General features: G+C 36.5%; 1 protein-coding gene across 3 annotated transcripts in view; it reads left to right on the top strand.

Moving 5' to 3' along the window:
* Positions 1–16,353: 16,353 nt before the first annotated feature.
* LOC149549956 (GDSL esterase/lipase At5g45910-like) overlaps positions 16,354–26,667 on the top strand; it is a 245,468-nt gene continuing 235,154 nt past the window's right edge. Inside the window, exons 1-4 of one of the 3 annotated variants that reach the window (XM_089793158.1) lie at positions 16,354–16,875; positions 16,971–17,415; positions 17,544–17,794; positions 18,038–19,395. In XM_089793158.1, coding sequence (XP_089649284.1) covers positions 16,735–16,875; positions 16,971–17,415; positions 17,544–17,794; positions 18,038–18,880 — 1,680 coding nt within the window. In that variant the 5' untranslated portion in view covers positions 16,354–16,734 and the 3' untranslated portion in view covers positions 18,881–19,395. Of the gene's footprint in view, positions 16,876–16,970; positions 17,416–17,543; positions 17,795–18,037; positions 19,396–26,667 lie in introns of those variants that run through there. The other 2 variants (XM_089793156.1, XM_089793157.1) reach the window with 2 other exon arrangements.

Below are 26,667 nucleotides of genomic sequence, written 5' to 3'. Positions count from 1 at the left end.
CCATCAGATCAAGTGGTATCAGAGCTAGGTTGACTATTATTGCAGTTGTTTTCTTGAATGCTAACAAGATCTAGGATTTAGAAGGGCGAAGGCAAGCTTGAAGAATATAATCCTAAGATCGAGAAGTGAAGAATATTTTCGAAGATGTCTATTTCTGGAATGGATGTTCCTAATGAGATTAGTGAGCAGGAATTTCAAAGAGCATTCCTTGAGATGAAGGCTAAGGTGGACATTCTTTTTCAAGAGAGATAAGAACGGAAGGAATGTGAAGGAGGTTTGTCGAAGCAAGGAGATCATGAAGACAAGATAGGGAAACATTATGGAGATGGTGATAAGCAACAAGATCCATCCTCTTCTTCTTCTCCTCCCTCTTCTCCTTCTTCTCCATCTTCTCCTCATTCTACTTCTTTTAACCCTTTCAAGAGTGGGTATAAGCCTAAGATCAAACTGAATGTAAAATTTGACTTGCCTAAGTATTGTGGTGAACTTAATGATAAAAAATTGGATGATTGGATTCGGCAAGTAGAAGTCTACTATAGAATCCAGAACCTATTAGATGATGTTGATAGGATTCAATTAGCTACTCTTCGGTTAGGAGGTACAACTTTAACCTGGTGGGAGAGTAAGACTAAGGAAGAAGGTTAACCCCATGGTAGAGTCAATTTAACTTGGGCAGAGTTTGTTAATGCTCTTAAGAAGCAATTTTATCCCCTAGGACATATGCAACAGTTAATGATGGACTGGCAAATGTTTAGGCAAGGGAAAGATCAAATTGTCCAAGAGTACACCCATGAATTTAGGAAAAGGGCTATTGCTTTGAATGTTCCTTTGTACACCCAGGATACTTTGTTGAAGTACATAGGAGGTCTTCATTCCTACCTTAGACATTCTATCTTGGTATTGAACCCTAGTAATTTGGATGAAGTGTCTATTCAAGCTATACACTTAGAGTCAAGGGGTAAAGGATCTTTTATTGATAAGTTTGATAATGATGTAAAGAAATCTTCTAAGAATGCAGAGATAGAGAAAGGAAAGAAGGCAACTACAGTCAAGAAGGATGAGAAACTTTCTTGCACTCATTGTGACAAGAAGGGTCATGATGAAGAACATTGTTGGAAGTTGCATCCCGAATTGAGGCCTAAGTGGGCTCAAAAATTTGATCAGAAATAGAAAGGTAAGGAGAAAGTAGCAAATGTTGTTATGGATCCTAGTTCAAATTCAGATGGTGAGACTTAGATAACAGCTATGGGTTTGAAAGGTAAAGCTCCTATTTCTATTGTTTCTGTTGCTAGTTGTGCTTCTACTTCTACAGTAAATGATTTGTCTGAAGATAAGAAAAGGAATGAGCTTTTTCATTTAAGGGTTGTTCCTAAGAACACTAAAATTGATGCACTCATAGATAGTGGTTCTCAAGTGAACTTGATTTCTGAGAGTGTTGTGAGAAACTTCGGATTGAAAACCACATTACATAAGAAATCTTATCCACTAGGCCAGATTTGTGAAAATGATAAGTTGCAAGTAACAAGACAATGCACCTTAAGATTCACAATCACTAGTAAGTTTGTGGATAAAGTACAGTTTGATGTGGTTCCACTGGATATCTGTGGGATAGTGCTTGGTAGCCCTTATCTTTATGATAGAAAAGAAATTTTCTACAGGGAGAAGAATCATTATCACTTTTTTAAAGATGGCATTCAGTATGTTGTACATTCTCACAGGATTAAGACTGATCATTCTTTTGCAAACACAAGGCAGTTAAAGAGAGCAATTAATGCAAGTAAAGAGTTAACTCTTATGTCTATCAGTACAAGTGGTTCAACACTTGAACTTGGAGTAGATAATCAGGGTCAAATGTTGCAGGATACATCCATAGTACAACATGAGGGAATGATGATTGAAAGCATTGATGGTTCCTTGGGTAAAAATGTTCCTGTTGTGAAGGATCGATATGTTGTTGATTTATTCTCTTTCATTTCTGCATTATTGTTTAGCTTGATGCTAGTCAATGTTTATTGGTTAGTGGCTACAACAACTAATGTAGATGCTTATGAAAGTGATAGAATAATGTTTCTGATCAACAATCTTGTTGTAGTCTTCATTGTTCTTGTGAGCCAGGTATTCAGATGTACAGATGATATAGGACAAGTGGGGAGGCCAAGTCCTCACTTTATGTCAGAGTAAATGTCACTTTTAGAGGTCCAAAAGGTCTTCAGTGGGGAGGTCTGATCTGGTGGATAATTTTAGTGAAAATTGAAGTGTCTCCAAATCTCCAAATTTTTGCACCATCAAAAAGATCTCAGCATCCTGATTCCAACACAACTTGAACGGAGCAAAAAGGAGTCTGTTTGTGCAAGTTACACTTGGTCAAAGTTCTAGTCAATAGGTAGAATAGAGGGCTAGATAAGGGGCAAAATTAGACCATCTCAAAAGTGGTCAACAATGGATTTCAAAATGAAGATCTCGTCACAAGCTTTCCAACGACGTTTGTTTCGTCAAAAACAGACTTCATATGTGAAAGTTATGAGAATTTGAATTTTGGAGGTAAAAAATATCATTTTGAATTCTGATGATGTCATCATGATGTCACGGTGGCATTTACACATCATTAGCAAGTGGATGGAGGACTTGGGTCGGTGGGGGTCGAACTTCCAACCACCGTTCTACCAAAATAAGACATTGTCGTTAGGCCACGCGGAGTAATCATCACATATTTATCAAATATTTTATTCAAATTGTGAATGCCACCAAAGCTCTTTGAAAATGTGTGCCGACGGGAGTTGAACTCGGAACCGACCGGGACATAAAATACTTAATTGCCACTATGCCACACACACATCTTAAAGTATATATTGGTTAAAACATATTTATCATGTGACCACCGACTGAGCCACCCTTAAAATAAGGATATATGGTTATTTTGTTAATTGTTTTAACCTCAAATTCATGTAATGCCAAAATTATTAAATGGCAAAGAGGTTAATGATGAAGCATGTATTGTTAATAGGCCTATTATTAAAATATTTTTGTTTTGGCCTAATTTAAGTAAATTTTTTGTATAAAAAGGGAGAGAGAGAGTGAGCGTTTTTCACTCATAATTTTCAAGAATCTTTTTGGAGGAGAATTTTGGCCAAGTATTCTTGGAGGCAGATTTTATTCTCTTCAAGTGATGATTTATTGAAATAGGCATTGTGATAGAGAGGTCTTGTAAGGAGATTTTTGTACCATTCTTGTATCTCAAAGTTTTATTGTTGCTGAAGTGCTCGAAGGAATGGTCTTGGTGCTTTGTAATTGATTTCTGGAGATTAATCGGATCGATCGTACTCTATTGGAGCTGACTCGGAGATGTAGTCACATTTGTGGGGAACTCCATAATCAAACTCTGTTTGCACCTTCTTATCTTCTTCTCTCTCAATTATGTTTCTCACCTTAAGTTTTGATGCATAATTTCATTTATGTATAAATGTATTAAGACTTCCACTGAGTTGTATTTTTATTTAAATATTCAATACTGCAATTAGTCTAGATCCGTCAATCAGATCACATGGACTCAAGCTTTCTTTGATCAAACCTTTCTGCAACAACTCATGTACTTGTCTGTTAAGTTCTTTATTCTTTGCAGGTATCAATCTTGGTGCTTTGTTTGGAAAACTAGCTCTAGGGATCATATCCATACAATGACTTATACTTCTTACTGGAGGTAAACCATTAGGAATATCATCAGCAATAATTTCTTTATACTCATTCAACAACTTTGCAATTTCTTCTCGCACTCGATCAATACTACCATCTGTCATTCGGTCACCACTGACTAGCACTCGGTTAACACTATTTTCTTGCACTTAGTCTCCATTGACAAAACTCAGTTTTCTTGGAATTATAGCAAAACAGACTTGATTCTTTTTCATTTCCTTTTCAAATTGTTTCCCATTAACCATGCAAATTTTTACAATAGTACAATTAACCTCATCTAGACTTTCGATCAAAGGAAACAATGTTTGTTTCTTCCCATTTACCCAAAGAGTATATTGATTCAATCTTCCATCATGTACAACATATCTATCATATTGCCAAGGTCTACCCAACAAAATATGACAACAATCCATGGGCATAATATCACACAAAACTTCATCAAAATAATGTCCAATTTTGAACTTCACAAGGCATTGCTCACTTAGCAATATCTTATGCTCATCTTTGATCCATGAAACATGATAAGGTTTGGGATGTTTCAGCCTCTGCAACTACAACTTTATAACTAGCTCTTCTGATGCCAGATTTGTAGAACTTCCACTGTTAATGATCACTTTACAGCATTTTCCAGCCATCTTACATCTTGTCTTGAAAATAATTATCCTTAAAACAGGTTCCTCATCACCTCCCTTGTTACATAAGGTTCTTCTCACCATAAAATTTTCTCCAGCCTCAGGTCCACTTGGTGAACTCTCAATGTCTTCTTGAATCATAGCATTTCTATTATTCTGCCCACCTTCAGAAGATCTACATTCAAAGGATCTATGCCCTTCTTTGCCACATCTAAAACAATTACCAGGAAATCCATCTCTAGAATAAGAATTACCTCTTTCTCGGTAAGAATTAGTGCCTCCTCGATAAGAATTACCACTTTTCCATTCAGTCTTTCCTTTGTCATCATTCTTCCATTCATATTTGCCTTTATCCTGCATAGAACTGTCAGATCTGCCACTTTCTCCATAAGATCTACCTTTGCCTCTCTAGAATCTACCACCTCTACCTCTTTGTCTTTATTCATGCTTCTTTGTCAAGATCTCCTCAGCTTTCAAGGCATATTGATATGCTTCTTCTACACTTTCCAGCTTCACAAAACTTATTTCATCTTGTATTCCAGATCTCAATCCATTAATGTACCTTGCAATTTTCTCAACATCATCATCCACATGTCCAGATATGATGTCTAATCTATAGAATTCCTTGATATATTCTTTTACAATCATGTCCTTTTGTTTCAAATTTTACATCTTTCTCAACAAGCTAACTTGGTAATCAGCAGGAAGGAATTTGTTCTTTATCTTGTTCACCATCTTTGGTCAAGTTCTGATCTTCTCCTTTCCTCTCCTTTGTCTATCAGTTTGCAAGTGCTCCCACCATAGTGATGCATGACCTTTCAACCTAGTGACTACAATCTTCACCTTTCTATTATCAAGAGTGTTTTCATACTAAAAAACTTCTCCATATCAGAGATCCAATCCAGCACATCATTGGTATCCAATTTTCCATCATAAGGAACAACTTCTACAGTAGGTTTTGAATTTTCCCTAGACAATACTCACAACAATCTTTCCTCATCTTGATCTTCTTCAGGTTCTGGATTATGGTTTGGTGCTGCTACTACATCATCACTCACATCTTCAAGATGCGCTCCTCTCCTTTGGGTTGTCTCCACAACATCTAATCTGGCTGCAACTTGTCTCAACTAATCCAATATAGCATTATCAACATTATTTCCTCTACCACGAACCATCTTCACAAATTAGGTTTTTGCAAGATCGTAACCCTCTACAAGTTATAGGTCAAATCCACAGATCTACCACCCTACAACCAAATCCAAATCAGGGTTCCACATGATCCAATCTCCACAAGGATGAACCTCAAGCTCTGATACCAACTGACGTAGGCAAGAGGATGAATAACTAGGGCCAAAGGCTCACCCAGCTATCCAAACCACCCTGCAAGAGTTAACACAATGAAAACGAACACAAAGAATAGCAACCAAAGGAGGAAGAAGAGTGAATTACTTTTATTGATTCATCAAGATATCTTCATACATGCCCAGTTGTAAGGCCTTTTGGTTATGACCAATTACAAATACATTCACATTCAAGGATCCAACTGCAAATTTGCACTTTCAGTTCTTCTCTCTAATCTTCTTCTCAAAAACTTCTTCTCCCCAAAAACTTGCCTAAATCTAAGCCTAAACGCTCTATATATACTTGCCAAAATGGCTTACAGAACATTCTAGAACATAGAGAAGCCACAAGTCAGCTCTTAGCAAATATAACTACCTATATCAAAATTAAATGCAAGCAAAGTCGGCCCAAATAGGAACCAGACACAGATTACTCGGCAAAAAAAAGCTTTCCAAAACTGGCACTCGGTATACACCGGGTAACTCATCACATGAAGGAATGCTACAATAACTCAGCACATGAAGAGTGCTATAGTAACTCGGCACATGAAGGAATGCTATAGTAACTCAACACATGAAGAGTATTATAGTAACTCGGCACATGAAGGAATGCTACAACAACTCGACACATGAAGAGTGCTACAGTAACTCGGGACATGAAGAGTGCTACAGTAACTCAGCACATGAAGAGTGCTACAATAACTCGACACCAACTTTAGAATGAACAAAAATGAGCAGGATAACAAGGCAACCTAGGATGCTCCTGCATCATAATCATATAACTAAAAGGGGATTTTTCATGGGCCTTTCCTTTGAACATATATAGAAATGTTGTGCTTGATCATAATTTTCCAACTTTCACCTCTTTTAGGGGATTTGAAAATCCACTTTGTAGCAATTGTCATCCACTAAAGGACTACATTCATCTTTACTCGTTGCACACCATTTCCATCTAACTTCATGATGTTTTTTATTCCACCAATCCGAGAAAATCCAACAAGATGTATAGTAAATGTTATAAGAGGAGATAATCTTTTGATAGACTTGATATCTCCTTTCTAGTAAGAGGTGATGCTTATTCTACTTTCTAAGATTCTTATTGTTCTTCCCTTTAACTTACTCCCACATCTTTTAGAGGTTCGAGCTGATGGGAAAGGGGATTCCAAGAGAACACACTTGGTGTTTGGGGGCCTCACACATGAGAGAATATTCACTAAACCAATCTAGGGGTTGATCCTCCTAACTAATTATGATATATTTTAGGAGGGAGACTTTAGTACTAGAGGAACTACAAGAGAAGTCAATTCTACTTGTCATATTAGTCATATTGATTTCATCCAAGTGGATAAGGATTATTGTGTCATCAAAAAACTAGATATTAGAAAGTTCGCCTTCATTTGGAAGAATAATGTCACCCTTTTTGTTAGAGATACAATTAACTCTTAATGAATATTATAAAGCATTTGTTGCTATAACAAATAGTTTAGGATATAGTGTCAATCCCTTCCTTATAGATCTAGTTAAGGGAGAATTTATGTACTTTTTCCCATTCACTTCACATAATCTTTGGCATCTTTCACAAGGGTCTTCACCATCTTGCAAATTGTTTTTGGGGAAATGAAGACATTCCAACATCAACAAAAGAATTTCCACTCTATTGTGTCATAGAGTTTTTCAAATTATCAGTAACATATCCACTCTCTTATTGGACTCCTTATCCCAATGCAAAGCCTATGAATATTATCCAAGATGTACATATTCTTGACAAACTATTTTTTAGTAGGGTTCACTTTTTTGGGAAGGACATCCTCTAGCCTTGTAGCCAATATTTTTGCTAGGATTTTTTAGGACACATTACATTCAATAGTGTAACAAGTCTCCAATTATTGATGAGAGACCACTAACTATCTTTAGGAATAAGCTTGATGAGCTCAATCTTACTGTCATTTCTTAGAGAATTCTTACCAATGGCTTCCTTGTATACATTGAAAAGTTCCTCAACAATGCACTCAATATTGCTTTGAATTCTACTAGTAGGCCATTTGATCCCAAAGTCTTGTCATTACTTAGGGAAAGGATGGATCTCTAAACTTCATCTAGTGACAACTCTTTGTCCAACTTAATTTAGTCCCCAATTTTATTTTTTTTTGAGAATAATGTCCTTTATACCATTTTTTATTCTACATGTATTTTGAGCACCATCCTTTGAGGTTAGAAAATTATTGTAAAATTGAGAAAAATGTCTTGAGAATATCTTCCTGATTAGTTAAACTAAGTCCATCTTCCCAAATAGTATCAATCCTCTTGTTGGCTTATTTACTCTTAAATAGTTGAAAAAAAAAGAAACCAGACCTACTATCTTCATGATCCAATTAATTTAAGCTTTCTTTAGTTTTAGAACCATGAATCCTAACATTGTTAATCCTTTTAAGGGAATCATTAACTTTTTGAGTTTAATATTAGCATCATCTAGATTAGATGGGTCATTCTATAGCACATTTTCGACTTCCATGAGATTATTGTGCAACATATCTTCCACGAACTTCACATCTTTACCCTTATTTATCCCCACCATCTAAATAACTACTTTTCAACTTTGAATCTTTTGATTCCAAATCTTAATACTACTATTTTGGTTAAGATTCCGTGAATTAAACTACTAGAAGATATATAAAACATACTTGACATCCTTATCGTGAAAAAAATTAGTATTTAGGGAAAATTAGTTTGCCTACCCTATGGTGTAAGGAAGGAGTTATTGTGATAGATAGAAACTTGTATAGGGTGATGATATTATATAGCATAAGGAGTCACCCTCACACTATACCCTGTCAAGTCTTTACTGAACTTGAGAAGGTCCTTGGTCGCATAGAATCTATCCAACCTACTATAAATGCTCTTTCCCCCTTAGTGATAGTTACAACAAATAAACTAAACATTGTTAAATTCATTCTTCTTACCTGACAAAGGTTCAAATAATCTAAGCTTATTAATCATCTTATACCAATAGAGTATCTCATCCACTTTCTACTCAAGCCTGACACCCATTGCCTTATCCCGTGGGGATTAAATCATATTTAATTCCCCCTAATAATCAACTATATCTTCTCTAGTTGGTTCATCCACTTCCAAAGTTCTATATTTTCCTTAGGATAATTATAAGCATACACTGAGAAAACTCCCACTCTACTCCCCTTACACTCCAATATTTTCCATACAACTCTTTTGAAAGGTGAGCATCCTCACCTATGAAAAAAATTACTTTATTTGTCAATAATCAAGATGGAAACATCCACTTTACGTAGTGCCTGCCCCTAGGTCGCATTTTTGCTATTGTTGCCGAACTCTTTTAGGACAATTTTATGTTGATGATTATTAGTGACATTATTTTGAGATTTCATGTTCCTTTATATTCCATGTATGCATGATGATTATTGCAGTGTTTGCATTTATTGATTATAATTAGTTAGATTATTTATTATCATGTGTTTTCTTATGGATACTTACCCCATACTTGCATGTGTATGGTGTGCGTGTTTGTTTTCTTTTTGTATGGCATTTCTGATGTGGTTAAGGAAGGGAGTCATAGTCACCTGCTAGTCGGGATCTACATGATGCACCACTTCTTGCCATTGCCTATTTAGCTTAGTATATATTGTGTATGTACATGCATAGATTTTGTGTAGGTTGTAGGTACTGGGTATTGACTTTCCTGAATTGCCAAGATGAGCGTACTCTATCGCATTATCTCAATGGTAAGAGAGGGGAGATAAATTCTCAAGTCCAAATCCCAACCCTTTAAACCATTTGTTCTAATTGAAAATTAGGACAAGTATCTGAGTTGAGTACCCTCCAAATGCATCAAATCATGTAATTCGTGATATTAACCTTTTGGTTTGATTTTGTATGTGTTTTGCTATGATGGGTTTTTGTATGTTATTTTATGAGTCTTTGGTGTATTTTTCTATTAATTAAGTCTAATTAAAAGATATAATTAATGATTTGATTAAATGAAAATTAAAATGATATTTTAATATTTTATTTTATTTAATTAATTAGGAAATTAATTAAATAAAAAGATTTAAATTTGAAGATAAAAGTTATAAGTTTAGACTTGGAATGTGATAATATTTATTTAGTTTAATAATAATATATTTACAATCCATTTTTAAATAAATGCTAAATAATATTATTATTTAAGTTAATAAATATTTTATCAATTAAGTTTCAAAAATAAATTTAAAAGTGAAAAAGATATTAAAATTATTAAAAGATTCTGGATCACATGACGCGTGCATGTGATTAAAATATATTAAGATAAAACAAGTAGATTTAATAAAGTGAGTGCATGAGATTTAAAGTTAATAAATTAATTTAAAAAGGAGTCAAGTGAATATTAAATAAAGAAATTTAATTAATTAAGTAATGTGCATTGTTTTAATATTTATTCACATAGGAGTATGTGAATTCTTGTGCATTGTCATGTTGACAACATAGGAGTTTGCACTCTAATTATGCACGTGTTGTCTACACTTAGGAGTTAGAGCATTATTTGGGCACATGGTGTCTACAACATTCTAGACGCCTCATCATGTTTATCTTCTTATCATGGAAGATATGTACTTAGTTGTCATGCTTATCTCTTAGTTCTTTCTAGACACATTCTAGATGCATCTTAGAGGCTTTTATATAGAGGCTCTCCTAGTGTGTATGAATATCCTCATATGCTTCTACAAGCACTTGTAGTCACTTGGGAGGGGGTTTCGGTTCTTGGAGGAATTGCGAATGTTGGAGAAGGAAGGAATTTTTAGAAAGGAGAAGGTTCTAAGAGGAGGAGCTTCTCTACAATTTTCTGAGGTGTAGCGAATTAGCATCAGAGTCTAGGTAGGCACTCATGATTATTTTGCATATTTTATTACGGTCTTTCCCTTCCTGTCTTCATTGTGTCTGTTATGTGTGTCTAAATAATTCTCTATGAATGAATCTTCAATTTTGTAATTTGGAATTTGGGCATGCATATTGTTTCACCCAATTATGGGAATTAAAAATATTATTGCAATCTTCCCTTAGTAGAATCAAAATTTGGAAATTGATTTGGGTTTGGGTTCGAATTAAAATAGAATCTTATTATGCATTATATGATTTATTAACTAATCTAATTAGATTAAATTTAATTAAGATTAGTTAATATTAGAAGAAGTGTAATTAATTATTAGTCAATTTAAGTAAATGGATTTTTAAATTAGGGCAAATTAAAAGAAAAGAGATATTAATAAGTGTTTAGTGGAATTAAATAATTGAATTATTAATGAGATTGATTTTACTTAAAATCAATGAAGATTATTTTAAATAAATGATTGTCCTTGAAGTGTTTTAAGGAAATTGTAAACTAATTATTTGATAGTTGATAAGTATTATTTTAATAATTTGAATAATGGGAGATGCTTCTTGGAATTATTAGTAACATTGATTTTTAGTGATTAATGCAAATGAGTTTATCTAAAAGTCAATGGGAACTAGTTCAATGATTTAAATAAGCAAATAATTATCTTCTAATTGTTTTAGAAAATTGTTTAAATTAATAGAGGGATAATTCTATGCATTATTCGAAAAATAAATCGGTTGACTTGTAGAAGAACCTTATACTCTTGAAATATACTTGAAAGAAAAACTGAAACCTCATATTTGGCTTAACCATGTGATTGCAAAAGCAAACTAAAATATGTGTTTTTATCTTCTTCTTTATGCTATTCATGTTTGGGGTTTGGGTGGTCCTAGAGTGTTGACCAATTAGGATGTCTACCAAAGGCTTGGGAGTTATATGAATGTGATGGCATGTTGATGTTTTTTGATCTCAATCTTTTTAAAACCCAACCATGATAATGTGATGGTATGCACTATGAGATGTTTGTATTTATTGATTGTTATTGCTTTCTAATCTTCTTATGTGAAGCTGAGGTGTATGCGTATGAGACACTTGATTTAACCATTTTTGAGTCATCGATCAATTATACTTGGATTACTTTCCAGTCGCCTTGATGGGACTGAAGTGTTTGTTTTTTATCTTGATGATATCATGTTGTGACATGTTTTGACTTGACCATTTTGGAGTTTTCAATTAATATTACTTTGAGATACTTTCTGATTGCTCGTTGAGAACCGATGGATATTATGATTATCATTGAATGCTTTTTTAGTTGCTCATGGAGAACTGATGTGATTATTTTGATTATCTTTATGATGCTTTCCATTCGCTTGTATAGGGTTGAGGTGATTTTGTGATTTGTGATTTCTTCAGCTTAGGGTAGGTTATCTACTTGTAGTGTCAGGAAGTGGCTTGCAATGGGGCCCGGGGCCCTAAGTGGCTGCCATGGTAACTCATTGTAAGTTGTATTAATAAGTGAAAACATTACACTAAATGGGGATTAAAATGAACCTAATAAGATAATTGTATGTTCTCGCCCATGCCTTGAGTGCTAATATAGACTAGGATGAGAGTAGAGAGAACGCTTGGTTGCGACATTGCATTCTGTAGTATGCCTCGTCAGTACGAGAGGATACTAATGGCCGCATAGAGATCACTAGGGGGTCGGGGTCTATTGAGAGACTACTAGGGTAACTCTAGCGTGATCCGTGCGATGACACTTTCCCACTTACATAGTAGGTTTTCGACGTGTCTTGTGTGCCTCTGGGTATAGGTGTCGAGCCTTTATGTTGAAAACTTTGAGTTAGTATACTTTTAGGATTTCCTAGACTTAGAGAGTATTTGTGTTATGTGATTTGATATGCTGTTTGGGACTTGAGACTATCTCCTCAGCGTGGTGGGAGTGGGCCATTTAGATTTTGCATGGTCGAGTGGTAGTGCTTTTTCACTCTTACCATTTGAGATCCGTCTGAGACACCGTGGCTGGAGCATTCTTGGTTGGTATTTATCTTCATTCTATTCTTGGATGTTATATCTTATGATGGATGTTATTTACTGGTATGTTTCTTTATATTGATGATTAGCATATGATAAATGGTGTTATTTACTCATAGAATCATCTTATGCTTTATTCTTACTTATTAGATTTCTTTATGCATATGTTGTAGCATGTTAGATTTCCTTCTACATATGTTATAGTATGTTTTAGGAGTGACATCCCTACTATGATAATGCCGATGCTCTCTTTCGTGACTTGGGATGTTATGCACGGAGGGATGGCTAGGGCCCACGATGGTCTAATGATGCTATTAATGGTTGGGAGGAACCACACACTTAGTTAGTTATCTTTTACGATGGTTGTAAACCTTTATTGATGGATGGATGTATCATGTATGTTATTGGTTTCATTTTACTTTATTTTACCTTGTATCATGGATTCAATGAGGATGATGTATCTTTATTTTTACATATGTTTAATCTTTTAATCTTTTCATACCCTATGACATGTACTATGGATGATTGAGCATTTTGAAAATTAATTTACTAAGGGACATTTGGAACAAATGTATATTGTTTAAGAACATTGGACTTTTCACTATTATTTCATGTGGATGTGGTTTTAGTTGGAATTAATATTAGTTAATTTAAATGTGACTCAACGTCTTGGGATCCTTAAGGAATGTAATCTATTATGTATGCTTATAGTTGATTTTATGTTATTACTTCTGCTACTATGTGTTAGATGTAAATGAGTTATCTTTCATGTTTAAAAAAAAATAAAAATTGTTTGGCAAACTTAGTAAAACTTTAGGTTAATTCTTTTGGATTCCTTGGCGGGTCGTTACACTTTACCTTTGTAATGATTAGTAAAAAACTAATCTACATTTCTCCAAATATATTTCAGATTAATGTCTAGATGAAGGTGGACAATTTTTAGTTCTTTAGGCAATATATCAATATTTCTTCTTAACAAAACTTCTGATCACATACTTTATGTTTGGGGATTAGAGTTCCCTAATATCCTAGTATGTACAGTTCAATTACATCAAGACTTAAGGGAAAATGTCCATAGGGACCCTAAGGTTTTGATAACACTTGGGCAACTCACCTTTAGGATCACACATACCTTGTTTATTAGTCTTAGACCCACTAGGTCTCCCTCTTTTTCTTTTGATCTCAAACACTTGGTCAACCCCCAGGGGAGACACATCAGATTTTCTGTTCTTGGTGGCAATCTTCTCATTCTTGGCTTTCCCGGCTCTTATTTCTTCCATAGCTTCATTAAAAATGTCCTCATTGGGTGACCCCCTTATAGGGTATAATGGACTATTTTACCAATTTATCATCCTCTACTTCAATTGGATTGACTTGATCCATATTGTGAACTTCCCCATTATTCTTGCTCACACTCATGTCTCCCCTCTTAACCACTTGATCATAGACTAGGATGAAGATGATATCAACACCATTAGCCCTTAGAGGGGGGCTAAAAAATGCAATAGACAATTGTCCAGAGGAAAGAAACACATCAATATGTGAAGTCTTGGGGTCATATGCCTTTTTAGTGATGAGAAGGGCCTCATTAGAGCTCTCAACATTGGGCTCAATGCACAAAAAGTAAACTTTAGTGGTAGTAAGGACCACTCTCCTATCCCAATACTAGGAGCCTCTAAGCCACTACTAAGGATAACATCCTCTTCCTCTAAGGATCCAATTAGGTCCTTGAAAGAGGATTGATTCTAAGCCTATTTATTTAGGTGTGTATCATGTGCTCATGATCCCATCTTTATTTTGAACCCCAAAATACATCTATCTCTTAATCCTCTTTCTAACTAAAGCAATATGGGTAAGTTTCAATGACAAGTTGTTGTGCATTGGGCTTACTATTCATGGGGATCTTATGAGGGGGGAAAGAAATAAAGGGAGCACCCCTAGCCTAGGCATGAGAAGTAGAGTTAAACGATGAGGGATGAGTGCACTTCGGGGAGGGGGACACATGAGAAGCTGGAGAAGGAGCAGGGGTGGAACATTACTAACAAAAGGGGCTCTAAGAGAGGTTTAGGGAGCCTCAAGTCCAGAAGAAGTGGGTGGGGGTTGAGCTAGGTCAATACTATTAGAGGGAACAATATCGAGCTTGCTCTTGCCAACATAATTAACATACATCTCACAAGTCATCAACAAAGGGCAATATTTTCTAATGTACCCTTCTTTCCTTCACTAAAAACCATGCATTAATACTCTAAGGATTCAACGGGGGAAATACCACTAGACCACCTTCCAATTCAATTCTCAAGTTTTCTAAAAGGTCAAGCTAAGTATTAATAGAAATCAACAACATGACATCCAAGTGCAATAAGAGAGATGGGGATTCCTCCATTTTAAGCACATTCCCTAAATTCTTAAGCAATTTAGGGATGGATTTCCATAAGAAAAGAGTAATATTTCTCACAGTGACCCATCTAGGATAAGCTAAAGCCAAATTGTCATCATGATTGGCATTAAGAGATTAATAAAGAGCCCTAGAATGACCCGACCCAAAAGGCTAGTATTATTTTTTAAATTCCACTAGACCTTCTTCCAATTCAATTCTCAAGTGTTGTGGAAGGTCAGACCTAGGGTTAATAGAAACCAACAACTTGACATTCAAGTGCGACAAAAGAGATGGGAACTCCTCCACTCTAAGCACATTCCCTAGATTCTCAAGAAAACTAGGGATAAAGTTCCATAAGAAGGGATAAATTCTTCTAATAGTGACCCATCTAAGACAGGATAAAGTTAAAATTTCATCATAATTGGCGTCAAGGGACCAACCAAGAGCCCTAGATCAACTCGACCCAATAGACAAATATTGTTTTTTAACTAACTCCTTTTCATTTTGAGGGTTATTGAAAAATTGACGAGCATGCCTTTTTTGAAACTTTAACTTCTTGCTCCAAGTATTTTGCAACTGGTTATTCAAGTAATATTAGGAAGGAATCTTATTCACAAGTAGAACTACTAGAAACATAACAACCTCTTTTAACCTATTCTTTTCATCTAATATCGCTAAGACTATCTAGAGATCAATTTGACAATGAGGGACAAAATACAATACTTACCTCTTCCTCCTTTATTGTTGGTTGCATTTGTGAAATGTTCTTGGCATAGAAGGATGAACTTTGCTCTAGCTAGAATATCCTTCTTTGCCACCACCATGTGTCACAAAAGGAATTAGACACCATTTCAACTTGAGAATTATTTGTAGTATGCCCCATTAGGGGAAATGACCTAGTAAGGGGGTCCAATAACATACTATTTAAGATCTAGAGATAGACAAAGTCAAGATACACAACTATTAGATCCTTCCCCTAGAGATAATTTACAATCTATAAAACACACCTGCCTTAATCGAGCAAGTATAAGTTCATATAATGCATGAAGGCGAGATGGACACTCAATGATGCAATGACAAATGATTTAAACATCACGCAGTAAGACTTGATTCCTAAATTAAAACTATTAAATAGTCAAAATTTATTTATTTTTCCAAGTTAAATTTTTTCCTCCATGTGTGATATTTAAGATGGTCGAACAATAGAAACTCTACCTGCAAAGTTATTCAAAGTGTCATGCTCTCCCAAAGTTTATTCTATTAAATCCATCAACTATGATTAGTGTACCTAAATTATTGATCTTAACCGGAAGGAATGTTTATTTCCCTTTATTCCTCGTAATAGACAAAGTTGATGATGCCTACTGGAACATCACCGTTTCCCATCTTCCACGTACTCTGTAAATGTGTCTGATAACTATTACTGAACGCTTTTAAATTGTCCGAATGTATAATCCCCTCGAAAAATACCAATTTACAGAACCGTTATACCTAAATTGGATTTATTTTACAGGAAAATACAGAAACTGTCTACCTGAATTGGATTAACTTTACAGAACGTTATGCTAATGGAGCAATCGTACATTTGCTTGGAAAACGGCGATCATTACGGACCAGCGCCGCCAAAACTGGAGCAAGAAGAATTCTTTCTTTATTTACTCATACCCCGACAACCCTCGATACTTTCTATGTCCATTTATCTTCAGTCACTATCTTTGCCCAATCTTCAAACGGTGATTGTGTTTAGCTGTGTACAAAACTGTTGTTGGATTCGCCATGAAGGACGGAAATCAAGATTGCAAGAAACGGTCATCAGCCGGTAGATTTCAAGCCAAACAAAAATTCAAAGACGAAACGAGTTCTGCTGGGTGTCCATATTTCTTCAAAGTGTTGTTGGGGGATTTTTCTGAAAAACTGGTAACACCAATGTGGAATCCGTGCACCGTCCTCACATTATTTTGTTTCACCTATTGTTGAATTCTTATTTGTTATTATGGTTTACTTGGCTGCAGAGTATTCCTCCTGCTTTTGTTCCAAAGCTTATACACGAGACTGATGTGAGTACAGTTCTCCATGTACCAAGTGGGCATGAGTGGGTCGTAAAGTTACATGGTACAAGCACGGGATTAGAGTTTGGACAGGGCTGGGAGAACTTTGTACATGATCAGAGACTAGAGTTGGGAGATTTTTTGGTGTTTAAGTATATCAGCAGGTCGAAGTTTAAGGTTTGGATATTTGGGAAAACTGGTTGTGAGAAAAGCATGACTGTTTGTGAAGCTGAGGAGATCCATTACGATTTACAAAAGAAATGTAATTCCATAGAGACTGCTGCTGGGAGAAATTTTGCCCAACCCTGGAACAGTCAGTTGCTAATTGATTTGGTTTCTGATGAAGAAGATAATAATGAAGTGGCTGAAAAACAAGGGAAAATACCTAAACACTCTTCGTCGTCTCATGGTAAGTATTGTTCTTTCTAAATGATGGAAATCTGTGACTCGCTTTCACATCAGACAATAGAAAAATTTTTCCTCATGTTTAAAATTTTAGTTAGAGTGCGAGTTTCAGTAGTTTCAGTTTCAATGTAGGTCCCTCTCCCAGGAGTCCTATGTATCGCCACACTTCTTTTGATGGAGAGAAGCGCAAGTTACAGAAAACCTTTACAGAGGTAGAGACTGGAAATAGAAGTTATCGTGGAACTTATTACATTTCTCGCAGACGTCCTGTAACCGAAGCAGAACGGAAGAAGGCCCTTCAGGATGCTAATTCTTTCAAGTCAGATAAACCCTTTTCTTCAATGCTTCTAAAGCCATCTCATGTGTACCACGGATTCTGGGTGGTAAGATCCTTCTCCATCTCTATGTTTATGTACCAAGGACATTGATTTTGTGCGTGGTGATATTCAAGCAGCTTTCTCTCGATTACATTCTTTAGTTTTTTCTGCATGAGCCCGGAAGGACGGCTTTAGGGAGTTTTATATGTGGATGCAATGTAGTTTGTGGGATGGTTGGGGTATCTGTATATTTGCTGGTAAGATTTAACAGGTCACTGTAATGTGGTTTGTGATGGTTTGGGCGTGCAGGCTATGCCACAGCAATGTATCCGCATTCTCAAATTACCGAGAAAAAAAATTGAGATGACTTTTGTGGATCCTAACAATAAGGAATGGAAAGTGCGATACTTGTGGAATGGTTTTAGGGCTAACCTGTGTGGGGGGTGGAGACATTTTTCAAAAGCCAATAATCTCGAGGAAGGAGATGTTTGCATCTTTGAGCGCGTAGGCCGTAGTATAAACAGAATCCAGCTTAGAGTCCATATTTTCCGGATTATCAAGAAGATTACTCCATACAAGAGGATGTATGGTAAAATTATGATTAATAGCAGATTGCCTACAAGTCACTCTAAGAAATTTCTTGCCATCGATATGTCAGCAAAGACAGTGGAACCTGCTGGAAAAGATGCTGAACAAGTGAAGAAAACAAATGATAGAAATTCAATACCTAGAAACCACTCTAAGAAAATCAAATTCTTGAAAGAAGATCTTGGCACCGATTTGTCAGGAAAAGCATCTGGGCCTGAACAGGGGAAAAATGCAAATCAAGGAGTCATGCAAGCGAAGAAAGAGAGTACTAGCAATGTAGACAATTATTCTAAATTTATTAAGTCAAAATGCACACAAGCCTTTTCAGAGAGGATAGCAGGCTGTAGGCGTAGCCGAAGACTAGCCCAAACCTGTGATAAGTTAATGTGTCCTATGAAAGAATTGTTGCACCATGAACCTTCTGTAAATGGACATAAATCTATTGCCAAGGACACAAGGGCGCTGCCAAAAGTGACCACTTCTGTAGCTGATTTGAATGGAGAAGATGACGATTTAATGATTATCTGGGACAGCAAACAGTTGTCTGGATGCAGTGCTTTATAGCAAGTGTTTCTTTATCATCTTGGAAGTTCATACACGAGGTTCCTTTGATGTCAACTTCCATAATTCTGGCCTTGAATCCCGATGCCAAAGTTTGTGATGTATGTGCCATCAGACGAAAGCATTTCTCTGGTTGATATGAATGTGGAGGCAAACTGGAAAACTCTCACAAATGAGTAATATGACAGGGGGGTCATATAGTATCATGATGGGATCCTGGTGATTTATTTAGAGAATGTAATTGAGAAATCTGAGTAGTTTCTTTAATGACATTGTTACCATAAGTGCCCCTTGTAAATTTAATTGATATGAAGGTAGAACATAATATGGTGCAAGGTTCTGATTTAGGTTACCTGAAATAACCTGAAGGGAAGGTATATTTAGGTTGTTATGGACTGTATAGTTCTTGCTTACAGATCAGTATCTCTAGAGACTCAAGTTATAGTTATAGAACTTACTAGTACAGTGCATATTACACTAAATTGCATGAATGGACAAAGACTCTAAAAACTTACTAATAGTTTGATACTGTAACCTGAATCAACTGCTTCTGTGATTTGTACACATTAAGAAGTAATATTGGTGATTGATTAGGGTCGATTAGAATTTTAGTTGTCCATGTCTCTGTAAGCCAAAGCAGTTCCTTCACTTTTTAAATCCAGTGAGCTTACTTTCCATTATTTGAATTTCTAAAATAATTGAATTTATTTATGCAAATTTTAAACACATTATCTCCTAATAATTTAATATTTTGCTTCAAAGAAATTCATGCTTGCTTACATGAAAGGGTTTTCATCACTTTAAGCAAATCAGGGAATTCTCTTTGATTATCAATTAAGTCATTGATAAAAGTGTTTTCAGTAAAGATAGAAATTTAGAGATCCACCTGCTAAGGCATGAAATCTCGTCACATGGGTAAAGGTTCTCTCATGATCTAGGTTTACAAGATGAGGATATTGTATGATGTATCTCTTTAAATGAGCGGATAATCTTTCTGTATCTCTTTTATTTTCCTTGCTGTCTATAATAAATTAGCATGATGATTTCATTTCATATGATTTATGTATTTGGTAAGAATCTGGACTTGGGGAGTTGTTTTGTCCTGATTCAATCGCGGGTCGATTCTGAAGTAATAGGGTTGTAGGATAGTTGCTGGATTATATTAATTCTTTCTGCCTTAAGCTTTTGTTTGTATTAATATTTTAAAATAATTGGAAAACAATGTGTGGCGATGTCTATCAAATGGGCTTTAACATTTCAACTAGTTTGGGAGGGGAGTTGAGGTAATGTGTTAGATGCCCACTAAAAAAGCTTGTAGAAGCAGTGTTATCAGCTTAACACGTGGGTGTTGTCCAGTAGTGGTTATCACCCTTTTGCATAAGCTTTATTACTTATGCAAAGTGGGAAATAAATTTTATCAATAAAGAATTTTCATGTAAAGCCTCTTTATTTGATTATTGACAGATAACAAGTAAACATTTAACATAATGAATGTATGTATTTACTATTTATTATTACCTTGTCATGGTTGCAACAATATTAAAGGGGTGCAACTGCAATACTTGATATGAATGCAAGACACATATGATTGCATTGGTAACACTTTGGTCTATAAAGATCATATAATTTTTATTTGGTGCTAAAAATGACAAGAAGGTGTCATTTGTATATACATTGTCTAAAAGACATCTTAAGAAATAGAAGACCGTGGATACTACTCAGATCAACATCATATTGTATTGTGTAATTGAAGAGCACATACAAATGTGATTGGTGTTTACTCTCCCTGTTATGCCTCCCCGAGCTTTCTAAGACGGGGATGATGGTCTAGTATGGAATTGTTTTTTGTTGCTATTTTTTAGGGTTGACAGGGGAGACTTAAAAAAGGTTTTTATTTTTTATTTTATATATATAAAGAAATTTCAAATATCATATCATAGCATTGAAAAAACATTCATCAGAAGCATTATAGAAGCTTAATACATAACATTAGATTTACGTGAATTGACAAACAAATTAACAAAATTTTAATGCTTTCAGCATCAATGTGCATTCATTAAATATAATACTCACAACAAAATGCCCAAAGGCTGCAAGTGTTGACTATAAAACATAGTTACACCACCCTGGGGGACGGGGGGACGGTGAAACGGGGGGACAAGTTTCCGGGACGGGGCGACAGAGGGACCTTAATTTGGGGACGGCGGGGGGGACGGTGGGGGAACGGCGGCAAGGGACAAGAGGGGTGTATATATCTATGCATATGGTATTTAAAAATGTTAGTTATGAAAATATGTATTGCAATATAGGATGTAAAGATGTAAAAGAGTGAATACTTGAAACATTGCATTGAATTGGAACATCGAACATTAAACATAAATAGTTGAATTTGCAAATAGTGAATAGCAGGATGTCCCCCATCCTCGGTGGAGGTGGTGGAATCTAGTGGCACCGCTGGGGACGGGGAGACGGAGTCCCCAAGTCTCCGGTGCGTTGAAGTCTCCGAGACGTCGGGCAAAAAGGGGGGGGACGCGTCCCCGTGTTACTATGCTATAAAATGACAAAAACATATAAATATATGGCTATCCCTAATCAACAGATGCATTATCAAAATTTGGAGCTTACGTTCGAGTTGTTGCCAGGGCTGAAATCTATACTATGAAACATATCCTGTCAAGGCATCTCAGTGAATTCCATATCTGCAATCCCACTCCTGGATTTGATCCTGGACAGTGGAAAGAAAAAACTTCTCAACAATAGAACATAAATATTGTTATTTCCCCTCAATTTATCCCTAGTATGAATCTTATCGACCACATTCAAGGGACTGATATAGATGTCAGCATAATCAACTATGAAATTAGCTAACTAGATAGTCTCACTGTGGTCACCAACGGAGAATCATTTTTTTTGGTGGTATTTTTTTTGTTCCGTTTTGAAAATCAGATTTGATGTTGAATCCTGAGGGCAAAATGAAGAATTATTACAATGTTATGTTGAAAATTTGAAATGAATGTATGAATATACATTTGCAGCCAATACATTCATCTTTTCAACGTATGGCTGCAAATGCATATTCATACATTCATTTCAATGTAACATTCATTCAACAGAACATTGGAATCATTTGAATGGCTGCAAATGCATATTCATATATTCATTTCAATGTAAAATTGAAATCATTCTTCATTTTTCAATCAAGATTCAACATCAAATTTTAAATTTTGTTTTCAAATTTGTTAAACTAGGTTGAAACTAGGTGCTTACTGAATTTAGTTTGTGAAATGCAATGTCACAATGAGCTCTGATGACATGAGTGAGGATGAGATATAAATTCATTCTCATAGTGGAAATGAATCAGAGTATGAACCCAAGGCCAAGGGAGTTACCACTGGGTTGATTCTGAAGCCCAAACTAGTTTCATTGCAAGTGCACCAGCTACTATAGATTGCCTCTCCAAAATATTGGTAGAGTTTGCTAAGGGTCATTTGATCCCAAATCTCCTCTCAATCAACCTGCAACAAAAATACTAGGCACATCGGGGACAAGGGGTGGCGCAAGGAAATGAAGATGCAATATGTGTAGTGTAAAATGTTTTGGCAGCATTACTAGAGTTAATGCATGCATCCTTTTTATTTGAGGAAATGGTGTGGATTGGTGTGCTTTTTTGGAACAAGCTGCAACTATCAAGTGTAGAATTGAGATCAACAAGATTTGGGGTGTTCTTGATGACACTGCAATTGCAATGCCTACTACTTTGTCTCGTAGGACACAAATTCAAGAGAGCCAACCACATGCTTCTAGTCATATGTTGTAAACGAGAATAGGAGTTGTGTTAGGACCTTTGTCCACTTAGAGTGTTGTGGTCTGATCACAAGGGGAAACACAAGTTGCAAAGTAACCCCATAACTGAATTGTTCAATGCACAATTAAAGGATGAGATAGATGATGTGATTGGCAAGTTTTTTGTCAACATCCCATTTCATGTAGTTCGATCTCTTTATTAAAGTTCGATTCAAAAATTGACGATATCTCATTATTAGGGTAGTTTAGTGTATAGGGGATAGCAAAGATTGTGATTTTTAATTTGCTGTTCTTAGGGAGGCTATTGAGGTGGTTGAGCCACAAAATGTGGTCCAATTAGTGATAGATGCAACACTTCTACAAAGTTGTAGGGAAACTTATTGAGGCAACTTATAGACATATTTGATGGACTCCATGTTGTCTACATTCCATGAACGATGCACTCAAGGACACAAGGAAGATTTGTTGTCGGTAAAATCTATATTGTAGCCGATGGGTAGAATTGTATCCAAACGGGCATGTGACGGTTGAGTCACCCCTTCGGGAAGGTATATGTACACCGTCCAAAATGGACTTTGGATCATCATTGTAATCATTGTATTCTGATTGTAAGCATTGAGTGCATATTGCATATATGAATAAAATATCTGTTTTGTGTTGTATTGTGCTATACTACATGCGTTAAGTATTCTTACCATGTACAGTAAACATTTGGCGCCATTGCCAGACAAACTTGGAACAAAGGAAAGGAAATGTTATGAAGATTTATGCCGAATTTGCTTAACAAGGATAGGAACAAGGTAAAAGACAAGGATGAAATACGTACAACACAAGAAGTTTTAATTTTAACACAATAGGCGGAGCGTAGACAGAAGCTTTAGCAGATTACTAATGGACACCGAGGGGGTGAAGGGGCATAGATGAAGGGAGTGCATTCACCTAGCAAGTTGAGGAGTACTGAAGAATTGTTGGAAGAGACTCGAGAGTGACTGAATTTGGTGGAAGAAACAAGGGAGGAGTTCCTTAATCTGTATACGCTGAAGATAGAGCATCTAAATGGAAGGGAAGCAACTTGCATGACTTGAAGTGCCAAGGGAGCACGAGCGTGGAGTGAACTTTTCGTTCCTGATACACCCAACGAAACACGAGCATGGAGTGAACTCTTCGTTCCCGATACGCCTGACGAAAGGATACAGGGAGAGAATCGAACAACTTAGCTTGAGTAAGATCTTTTCTCACCAAGTAACGTGGTTGTCGGAAGTAGGACGGTTGTTCGAAGCAACGTGGTTTTACAGAACAACGCGGGTGTGTAGAACAACGCGGGTGTGCAGAATAGCATAGGTGTTGTACAAAATAGCGCAGTGTGCAGAACAGTGTGGGTGTGCAAAACAGTGCGGGTACACAGCAGGTACCTCAGAATCAAAAGAAAGTAGTGATGGCAGGACCCAAGGAGAAATTACCTAAGTTTAATGGTGATGGAACGACAAATCCGATCAAACAATGTAAGACGTGTGAAACAATATGGATAGCGAATGGTGTAATAGACGAAGATGATTGGGTTCGGCAGTTCCCAACGACCCTATGGGGTGTGGCAATTGATTGGTTTGCCAATGCTAACCCTCAGAAATTGACTGCATGGGCGAATGTTAGAAAAGAGTTCTTAGCAGAGTTCCGATTGCTATGGAACAATAATGAAATAGTAGCGAAAATATATAGCACCAAGCAAGGAAAGAATGAAATAATTCGGGCCTATGCCAAACAACTGAAAGAGTTGGTTGGGAAGATGGAAAGTCAACCAGCGGACAGTTTGAAGAAACGATGGTTTGTGGTGGGGCTACGACCGGCTTTGAAAAAGAAGATGAAGATTGTACCACCCGCATCGTACGCCAATGCATATAATCGTGCGATGGATCTAGAAAGTGAACAAAAGACAAGTAAGAAGAAAAAGCATAAATCGTCGAATTCAGATGATTCATCATTTGAAAGTAGCAATAGTGATGAGGAATCAAACAGGAAGGTTCGAGCATTACAGAAAGATATGCTCCGAATGATGAAAGAATTTAAGAATTTGAAAAAGAATCCGGACATAGTGAAGGGAGAACTGTAGTGCACAAACTGTAAAGAGGATGGCTATACAAATGACTCATGTCCGAAGAAACAGTTTTCTGACATTTGCCAGGTTGCGGGACATTCCCTAAAGGAGTGCCTGTTTAACATGAAATCAAAAGGACAACAGTAGGTGTTACTAACGCAGGAAGTGTCCACCGGAAATAACACAAATAACGATGCAACTTCGGGAGGATATCGCAACAATAATAGATGCGGAAGGGGTGACAATAACAACAATAACAACAATGGAGGCTAGAGTCGAATACAGTACGATGTGAGTGGATGGCCAATGATACAGTGCCGCATGTGCAATCATTGGGGCCACTTCGCTAGAGACTGTACTACGAAGGAGACACCACAACTACTATGCAAATGGTGTGGTCCAGGGGACCACGAAGATTCAAAATGCCCAAAGCAAGGGGTAAACCTATTAAGCATTGAAACATGTGATGAAAAGGTACTGGCGGTCACACGTGAGTAGGTGAAGAAAGCAAAATACCTTGATGTAAAAGAAGAGAAGGAGAGGTTACAAAAAGCATGAACAAAGCTAGAAAGGCAGATGAAAATAGGGAAATCACAAGTAAAAGACACTGCCGAAACTTCGAAAAGGAACTTAGCAAAACAAAACATGATAAGGCAGAGAATGCAAACAGAAGTTCCTATTAAATTAAATGACCTTCTCACTATGCCATAGTTGCGAACAGCTATTATGAATATGACACCGCCTTTGAAAGTGACAGAGGAAATAGGAAAGGACAGTAGTGAAACAACAGCAACAGACCCGATGCTACTGGCACTTATGATAGGAAGGCATCCGATAGTAGTGGAAATGGGCATTTTGGGCATTGTATTGATAGACACAATTGTGGATGGAGGGTCAGGTGTAAACGTGTTATCGAAAGACATATGGAAGAAGTTAGGACAACCCACGTTGTGGCCACCTAGTTTTTAGTTACTCACGACAGATCAGCATGGGATAAAACCATTGAGAACTTTGATGGCATAGCCGATAACGATTAGGACACGACCATTTTTACTAGATTTTATGGTCATTCCATTGAAAAGAAGAGGGTATGACACTATCCTTGGACGAGGTTGGTTGGTGTAAGCGAAAGTAAAATATGACTGGAAACGAAACACCCTATGCATGGAACGTGAAGGCAGAAGATTCATAATTGACCTGCACACACAAATGGTGGGGGAGGAGGTAGCATTGTCACACTTAGAAGGCGAGAGTGATGACGAAGGAAAAAAGAGAATGGAACCAAATGAAGAAGGGGTATTGAGATTAGGAGGGTCAAATGATGACGACCTAGACTCGGTGAATAGCCTATTCCACTAGTAGATGGAGGATTACAAGCTCTTTCCAAGTTGTAATATGTTAAGGGTTGACAAAGGTGAGAAAGGAGAGGAAAATGAATGTTCGAAAGAATACAGAGAAGCAGAAGAAGGAAGGCAGTTACGACTGAAGTTGAAGGGAAGATCATACCGTACGAACCTAGCAAAAGGAAAGATTCCATGGTACGGTACATGGTGAACGGACCGCGCGGAAAGAAAGGGTTACACTGCACGACGGATTTACTAGAAAGGAGCCGGCAGCAAGGAAAACACATCATACGGTCTGCACAAGAAACAAAGAGGAAGGGCTTAATAAAAATTGCAGCTGTACAGAGTGAAGGTTCTAGAATCAAGAATATAGTTATTGACGGCAAGGAGTGGTAGCTGACGAAATTCATGGTACCAAGTTGGAGGATTGCGATCGAAAACAAGCTTGGAGATATGGAAAGTCTGAGGGAGGGATGGTATAATTTAAATAAACTTGATGAGCGATGATTGCAGGCACAATGGGTGATGAAGGTTATACAGAACAGGCATAA

The sequence above is a fragment of the Cupressus sempervirens genome, chromosome 7 (assembly GCF_028749045.1).
Source record: "Cupressus sempervirens isolate cs-2001-9-10 chromosome 7, ASM2874904v1, whole genome shotgun sequence".
NCBI lineage: Eukaryota > Viridiplantae > Streptophyta > Pinopsida > Cupressales > Cupressaceae > Cupressus > Cupressus sempervirens.
The sequence above is the reverse complement of the archived record's forward strand: the minus strand, read 5'-3'. Positions and strand labels throughout refer to the sequence as shown.